The sequence below is a fragment of the Emydura macquarii genome, unplaced genomic scaffold, assembly GCF_026122565.2.
Source record: "Emydura macquarii macquarii isolate MOO-44397 ecotype Brisbane River unplaced genomic scaffold, CSIRO-AGI_Emac_v2 contig_3171, whole genome shotgun sequence".
Taxonomy (NCBI): domain Eukaryota; kingdom Metazoa; phylum Chordata; order Testudines; family Chelidae; genus Emydura; species Emydura macquarii.
In genome coordinates, this window is record NW_027133308.1 from 63,220 (window position 1) to 71,890 (window position 8,671).

General features: G+C 47.3%; 1 protein-coding gene across 1 annotated transcript; it reads left to right on the plus strand.

The window, feature by feature from the left end:
• The first annotated feature begins 2,012 nt into the window (after nucleotides 1-2,012).
• Nucleotides 2,013-4,555, plus strand: LOC137142134 (olfactory receptor 14A16-like). The gene is made up of 2 exons (XM_067531362.1): nucleotides 2,013-2,073; nucleotides 3,960-4,555. The coding sequence occupies exons 1-2, from the start codon at nucleotides 2,013-2,015 to the stop codon at nucleotides 4,553-4,555; spliced, it is 657 nt and encodes a 218-aa protein (XP_067387463.1).
• The last annotated feature ends 4,116 nt before the right edge of the window (nucleotides 4,556-8,671 follow it).

Below are 8,671 nucleotides of genomic sequence, written 5' to 3' on the forward strand. Positions count from 1 at the left end.
ATTCTGGATTTTAGTTCATCTAGTCATCTAGTCCAACCCCCAAATCATCCCAGCCAGGGCTTTGTCAAGCCGCAGTTTAAAAACCTCTAAAGATGGAGATTCCACCACCTCCCTAGGTAACCCATTCCAGTGCTTCACCACCCTCCTAGTGAAAAATGTTTTCCTAATATCTTTTAGATGGGTACCATCTCGTCCTGGGGACTTATTAAGGTACAATTTATCAATAAATTCCAAAACCTCAGGCCGGTTCCTAAGATTTGTCACCTGAAAAGAATGTCTCAGATTTGGGCACCACAGCCTCAGTTTTGTCGCTGTGAAGGCCAATGCAAAAAATTCATTTAGTCTCTCTTACCTTCCTTGTGCTCCTTCAGCATCCCGTGTCTCCGCTGGCCCCACTGGTTGTTTAACAGGCTTCCTGCTTCTGATGTACTTAAAAACATTTTTGCTGTTGCTTTTTGAGTCTTTGGCTGGCTGTTCTTCAGATTCTTTTTTGGCCTTTCTACGTATATTTTGGGGCACCTGTTAGAATGAGTGTCCCCAAAACTGACTGCAACAAGGGCACATCCAGTGAAGACTAATTCTCAGGGCAAAGCGTCTAGCCAGCCCCAGGTGCCTTACACAGCTCGGCTGAATGCAGGGCCCTCTCCTCAGGGCATGAGACAACCTACGGTGAGAGGAAACAGCTACCGACACGGCAAAACTCCTGTGATGTCAAATATGGCTTGTGGCAAACGGCCGGCTTCACTCTAGTGGGTCTCGCACTTGCCTCTCGGAGTGGGCCAAGGAGTCGCCTGTCACCCCGTCACCTCAGGGAGGGGAGTAGGGACCCGGGCCCGCCCGCTCCTCCAGGTCCCAGCGCAGGGGCCCTGTGAGTAGCAGCTGTGAGCTGCTGGTTCTGTACTCGCAGCTGCAGTCTTTTCCCCTGGGCTACTTCCCCCCCTCAGTCCTTCTGGCCTCTCAGGGCCTGCTTCCTTGCTGCCTGGGCTGGGCTTCCTGACCCAGGCCCCTGTGCCTGGGGGAGTGTTTCAGTCTGGCCAGGGGCAGGTCCAACCCTCCTGGGCTCAGTACCTCTCCCAGGACTCCTCTGCTCTTCCACGCCACCCTGTCCTGCACAGCACAGCACAGCCACTCCTCCAGCTCATGCCCTGTCTGCCTAGAGCAGAGGGTTCACCCCCCCCCCCCGCCCCTGCACACTGCACTCCCCTCGGTTGGTTTAGTCCCTGCCCCCCCGTGCAGCCGGAGGAGCCGGTTTCCATTTTCAGGTTGGGGAGTGCATCGCCCCCTACCCCCCGCCTGGCTTAAGCCCCCCATTCTCCCTTGTGCTGGTGCCTCCTCCCCTGCTTTCAGCCTAGCAGGGAAGAATGGTTGCCCCCCAATCTCCCCCTCCCCTCATACCATCGCCCCCTCCCTTCCCTCTCCACTTCCCCCCTTCCTCCTCCACCCCTTCCTCCCCAACGGACCCATCCCTACCCCCTCCCACGATGGTGGTTGTGCCTGGGGCCAGGACCCCCTCCCTGGATGCTCCCGCCCCTCCTCCTCGTCCCGACGCTCCCTCCCCGTTCATGGCAACCAGCCTCCCTGCCCCTACTGGGCCAACAGGCGTTGGTCCCGCGGCCCCGGCGGTGGCCGCCTCGAGGGGAGTCTCCAGGGACTCTGTCGCTGCCACGGCTACTGCCCCCCCTGCTCCGGGGGCATGCCCCCAGCTGGGAAAAGACTCCAGGGGGGGAAGAAGAGCAAGAGCTCTGCCCGGACGGCGGTGACACCGCCCGTGGCGGGACCCCCTCCATCCCCTCCTCTCCCCTCCCCCGCTGTCCCTTCCACCAGCTCTGGGGGCGGCGCCGCTCCCAGGTCATATGCCCAGGTGGCCACGGGCCTCCCGCTCGCTGTCTTGCACCTGCCCCGACCACCGCCTCCAGCACCATCCCTGGGGCAGGAGCCCCTCTCCCACCCTCGCCAGGAAGCACGGGGTCCGGTGCCTTCTGGTGCCTGCCTCGCCCCACGTGGAGACCTACATGTGGGTGCTGGCGCGGATAGTGGGGCCCACAGCCATGGTGGCGGCCTCCAAGATGTACGGTAAGTGTGCTATTTCCATTAAATATATGTGTGGGGATTAGCATACAAGGGAAATTTAAAGAACACGGATCAGAATTGCTCTCAGCACTCGTTAAGGATTTCACTATTAAGTTACTCAAACAACTAGAGACAGTCAGAAAAAACAAAAATTCCTCCTTTTGAAAATGTCAACTTTTCATCAAAAACCTTAAACCCATTTTTTTTTCTCCTTTGGGCAAGCTGAAAAGTGTAAATTTAAGATGAAAACCAAACAAGATTGCTTGTTAAGTATTCAGTTTTCCAGCATAACAGATTTTCAATGAAAACAGACACAGGGTAAGAAAAATGTTGTTTTGTTGTAAACCCAATTTTCCGTCCAAAAAAGCAAGCAACCAACCAAAATTTAACTGAAAATTTCCAACCAGACTTAAACTTCAAACAAGGGTGGGGAAACTTTAATGTTGGCTAATAACATCATAACTGGAAACCCATTGTTTCTATTGCATCTGTTTTGATTTCTGTTTCAAAGGAAAGTAAAACTGAGTAATGGCAAAGCTGATACCCACAGAATATTTGTTATAGGGATTAGGAGCTTTGAACCCAGTTTCAGAGTTGCACCCAGCAGCCATATCTGTCTATCCTGACATGGAGCTTAGATGGACAGGGAGGAGGACACTGGGACTAGAAACCTCTTTGTCTAGCACCATAACCAGGCTCCATCACTGCTGACAGCTAAGCACACAAATACTGTAATGAGGTGCACAGAATATACACATAATAATACACAGCCCATCCCCCAAAGAGCTCACAGTCCTAGTAGACCAGGCAGAGAAAGGGAGGGAGGGAAAGAGAGTCCCAGGGAGGGGAAGTGACTGGCTGAAGGTCATACAGCAGGACAATGGCAGAGCCAAGGACAGAACCCAGGTGTCCTGACTGTCACTGACCCACATAGCACAGACATAAAGTCACAAAGGGAAACGATACAGCACAGCAGTAACTGAGCCGTGCCACTAACCCATCGTCACACAGCTTTGTACATGGGGCTGTCACTGGGGGCCATAAATCAATGTGTGAATTGGCAGCAGGCCGTCTATGTGGAATCATCACAGCTGAGTGCCATGTAGGACACGGGGTGAGTCTATGTCATATTTCCCTGGCAATGGGACTGAGGCTGTGCTGGTGTTTTACAGTTTCGGTTCCAGGCCCAAGCTGCAACCCTGTGGTTGGTCACAATAGAGGGACTTTCTTTGCTAGGACTGTTGGATTTGGTGTGTACCTTGTTCCATCTTCTTACTGCATTTTATCAAGCCAGGCCCTGGCTCCAATCTTCACTGGTGTGAACTGACCCAGCTTCCAAGACTTGTGCGGATTGACATCAGTGACATAACGCACCGGACTAGTCGTCTCATTCTCCGCAGCGAGGAGCCCTCACCGACCCTGCTCAGTGGATGTGATCAGGGCTGTGCTCTGACAGTCACATTGTCAGTTATTATGGAGAGAGGAATCAGGGTCATTCCCTCGGTCACTCTAATCCTCACCGTTGCCCTTCTCCTTCCCTCCGCAGGCAGGACACAATGTGCTGAGGGAGAAAATGTCCAACCTGACGACCGTCACCGAGTTCCCTCTCCTGGGATTCCCTGAGATGCGGGAGCTGCAGATTTTACACTTTGTGGTGTTTCTAGTGATTTACCTGGCAGCTCTGATGGGGAACCTTCTCATCACAGCCATAGCCCTCGACCGCCACCTTCACACCCCCATGTACTTCTTCCTGATCAATCTGTCCATCCTAGACATTGGCTCCATCTCTGTCACCGTCCCCAAATCCATGGCTAGTTCCCCCATGAACACCAGGTCCATTTCTTATGCTGGATGTGTCACCCAAGTCTTTTTCCTTCTCTTCTCGGTAGGAGCAGATTTTTTCCTTCTCACCGTCATGGCGTACAATCGCTATGTCGCCATCTGCCAGCCACTGCACTATGAGAGAGTGATGAACAGGGGAGCTTGTGTCCAAATGGCAGCCGGGGCCTGGGCCAGCGGTGTTCTCAATTCTGCCCTTCACACCAGGAACACATTTGCAGTATCCTTCTGCAGAGGCAACAAAGTGGATCAGTTCTTCTGTGAAATTCCCCAGCTACTCAAGCTCACCTGCTCTGACTCCTACCTCACTGAAACGGGGGTCATTCACCTTAGTGCGGGCTTATTCTTATGCTGCTTTGTTTTGATAATTGTGTCGTATGTTCAGATCATCAGCACAGTACTGAGAATCCCCTCAGAGCAGGGCCTGCATAAAGCCTTCTCCACCTGCCTGCCTCACCTCACTGTGCTCTCCTTGTTAGTATGCACTGGCGGCTTTGCCTACCTGAAACCCCTCTCTAGCTCAACGTCACTGCTGAATCGCGTGGTGGCTGTTTTCTATTCTGTGCTGCCTCCAGTGATGAATTCCATCATCTATAGCATGAGAAACAAGGAGATCAAAGCTTCCCTGCGGAAACTGACAGGGTAGTGGTTATTCACTAAAAATTAAAGGTCCATCTTTTTCCTCTGACTGTGATTTCATTCTGTGTCTGTATAGAAATGTAATCAATGGGTGACATTAGTGTCTCTGTGAGAAGATGCTTTGCAATCTCTTTACATGCAAAGGGGTATTTACTGTAGCAAAAATGCACACTGTAGGAGAGTAAAGAGTTAAAAGCTGGACAAATGGTCAGGCCTAAGTTACAGAGAACGGGGTCAAGGCACTGGGAAACCTTGATTCCGTTAATTTGTGTGAATTATAGTTAAAGTCCGTTATCTCTCTTCTTTTCTCCCTCCCTGGCCATCTGTGCAGGGGATGCGGCTAACTATCACCACTCCTGCACAAGGCCAGGGTGGGAAGAAAGCATTATTTTCCTTCCTTCCTGGCATACCTTTACTTCAAAGAATGTTGGTGTAAAATTTATAGGTTTTAAGGTGATGTGCCTGACCTCTGTATGGTAATCCTGTAAACAACAAACAGGGGCGGATATAACTGTATTTATCATATAGTTGTTACTATTCATTTTATAGGTGTCAATGTAACCAAATAAGGGTCAATGGGGAGTTGCTGGACATGTATATATTTACATACTGGTATGGATAAAATAATTGTAAAGTAACCCCCTCGTTGCTCACTTGCGGTGTTGAGGTGAAACGAGCAGGCAATAAAGGTTTCCGTTTCCCTAATCCACCCTCGAGACAACCTGTTCGGTTATTTCTAACACACACAAACTCAGGTCAATGGAGTTACTGTAGATTTACACTAGTGAAAATAAGATCGGAATCTGTTTATCGATCTATGTGTCTCTCTCAGATCTCTGTACTGCCACCCGTCCCTGGGCTAGCTGAGTACCTTCCACATAAAAGCAGCAGCCAGATCAAAGTCTAGTGAACTTGATGAGGTCATTGGGTCTTCTCCTTTTGGGCATATAAACTCTGCTTGTGTTATGCCGGCTGTTGGTTTATTGCTTGCTTGTGTAACTCCGAGGGATATGACAGTATAAAATCCTAAGCTCTGTGTTGTGGAATTATTGCAATGCTGACGACACATTTCTGCTGTCTCTCAGGGGCCGCGTGTTGTGCTGGATTCCAGACAGCTGCCCTGACTGGGACAGGTGTTTGACACCTGGCTGAAGGACCACCACTGACAGCCGTCAATACTAGGCTTCTGGGGGTCCTTGATTTTTATGGTCTTTGAATGAATTCCTACGCCTGCCCTGGGAAAACAAGCAGCTAGAGAATGGAACGTCACAGTTTAAATGCATGGCACAGAGATGGGGGTCTAGTGAACAGCACGGTTTTGCTTTCTGCAGTGAGAGACTGAATATGGACACAAACAGGAGAGACAGAAAGAAGCAAGAGGGAAGGAGCGACTCTACCCAGCTGGAAACTCTGATTAACATGGGACTCACGGAAGGGGTGAGATCAGACCACAGGACGGATCTGTGTCTGCCCTCAGCTGAGGGCATCTTCAGGATGGTGGAAATGATGTGGTTGTAGGACAAGAGGATGATCAAAAATGGAACCATCGAAAGGAACACCGTAAGGATAATAAGAGCAACTTCATTCTGGCAGGTGTCTGTGGAGCCCAGTCTCATCACAGGGAGAATGTGGCAGAAGAAATGACTGATTCTGTTAGATCTACAGAAAGGCAGCATAAATATGGAAAGGGTGTGTCCAAATGCCAGCAGGATACCAATGGTCCAGGAACCAGCTGTCATCTGAGCATAGAGGGTTTGGTTTATAATGAGGGTGTATTGCAGGGGATGGCATATGGCCACGTATCGGTCATATGCCATGACAGAGAAGAGGCAGCACTCTGTAATGCCAAAGAGAGGAAAGAAACACATCTGAGCACCGCAGCCCGCGAAGGAGTTGGTCTAGGACTCCGACAGCAGGTTCACCAGCATCATGGCATGGGTGACTGAGGTGTAGCAGATCTGCCAGGAAGGATAAATTCCTGGGGAAGCAATACATGGGGGTGTGAAGGGCAGAGTCAGCGATTGTGATGATAACAATCAGAGTGTTCCCCACCAGGGCCATAACATAGAAGGTGAACACAAGCAGAAAGAGCAGGACTTGCAATGACTGGAAATCAGAGGATCCCAGCAACTGTGTCTCAGTCACACAGGTCTGGTGGCCCTTCTCCATATCTTCAACACACTTCAGCAGGGACCTGGGAGGTGGAAAAAAAAGGGAAGCACCTGTTGTAATAACAGATGTAGAGATGGGCCGAAAAAATTGTTGAAACTGTTCTCTTTTGCAAAATGCTGTTTTGTTGATATTCAAATAACTTGCAGAAATGTGCTGGTTTTGTGGAAAATGTTCCACACAAAAATATTCAAAACCTAATGTTTTGTGTATCTACTTTCCCATTTCATTTTGTTCCAGATTTCTTGTTTTGTTTTGATTGTTTGACAGAAGCTATGAGGGTGGATGGATCACTTGATGATGAGCTGTTCTGTTCATTCCCTCTGAAGCACCTGGCATTAGCCACTTTTGGAAGACAGGATACTAGGCTAGATGGACCATTGGTCTGACCTAGTATGGCCGTACTTATGTTCTTATTATGTGTATGTTCTATTGCATTGTAAAATATTAAAATTTAATATGTAATATATGATTATATGTATACATTATATATATATTAATATATTTTATTTTATATTATACTTAATATTTTACTATATTGCATTTAATATTTATTATTCTATTATAATTCTAAAGGGTCATTTCACTTCAACATGATCAAAGCAAAACATTTCAATAATGTCTCTTTAAGGGTTGTGAATCAAATATTTATTCAGAATTTCCATTTTTAAACATATTTAGGTGCCTGGTGGGATTTTCAAAAACATCTAAGGTAACCTTAGAGCATGCCTACCAGGTTTGTATGTATTTGTGTACCCTATAATCACATTAAATAAAAGCAGAGTATGTGGAGAGCTAGCTTGCTATCTAGATAATAAAAGCCAATTATTGTGCTTTTTTGTTGTTTATAACTGTTGATGTCCAGATCAATGATTTCCTTGGAAGTATTCATTATTTGGTGTTATTCATCAAATAATTTATGTGAATCTTTCTTACTCCATAGCTCATTTACAAGAACTTCATGATAAACATTTTCTGTGAGCCTTGAGCTGTTTTGACTTGACACATTTTAGCATGCCCCGTTTCCCTTGCCTTTTTTGTTACAATGGATTATTACAATTGGTTTTCTTAAAAACCTAATTCAGGTGGTTCAAATTGTCATAACTTCTTGTCCAAACACTCAATGATTATGAATTTAAAACTCATCTCCTTTGAATATTCTGATCTAAGGCACTGATCTAAAAAAAAAAAAAAAATGGTGCTTAACTGTAACCATGAGAGAAGTACCACTGATGGCTTACAGCTAAACTCATGCTTAAGATTGCTTTTTTTTTTTAACTAGGGGGTTTGTGTCACAGTGCCCGGAGTGACTCACAGTTAAGTGTGCCAAACTCAGGTCAGAGTGTCAGAAACCATGGCAGACACCCCAGAGTGGGGTATATTCCATCATTAGATTTCACCATGCCAGTAATGAAAGTGTCCTCCTGGATCACTATATATCACTGTCGTGGTCACAGATGGTCCCCTTATACTCTCTAGCTTCTCTTTACCACCCAGACAAATAGGACTTTGTGATAAAGGGTTATGAAAACCAGAAATCATAGAAACTAGATTCTTCCAACCCCAAAGGATCGGTCACTCACCCTAGATCACTGGGTGCTCAGGTTCTTACCAAAAACAACACAGCATCCAATTCTTTTGTAAACTAACTACAGATTTCTTAATTAAGAAAAAGAAATGAGAGAATTATCGAGAGGCTAAAGCAGATAAAATACATTACAGCTGGATCAGATTGTGTTGTCTAAATGGTAGCAGAGTAGTTGTAATCTGCCAGTCTCTTAGAGTCTTCATGAGTTCCTAGGGGTTGACCCAAGTGGATTTGGGGAACTGTGTCTTGCGTCTGTAAACTCCCCAGGCTGCATCCAAAAAGATCAGAGAATCCCCTCCCGTGTGTCTTTTTCAGTTGAAAACAGTCTATTAATCCCTTTCAGCACACCATGGAACTTGTTTTGGT

Bases quoted from the DNA above. Each gene is read 5' to 3' on its own strand.
- LOC137142134 (XM_067531362.1), top strand. From the start codon at position 2,013: ATGTGGGTGCTGGCGCGGATAGTGGGGCCCACAGCCATGGTGGCGGCC. The intron at 2,074-3,959 runs GTAAGTGTGCTA...TCTTCTCGGTAG, and splicing joins GGCGGCCTCCAAGATGTACG to GAGCAGATTTTTTCCTTCTC.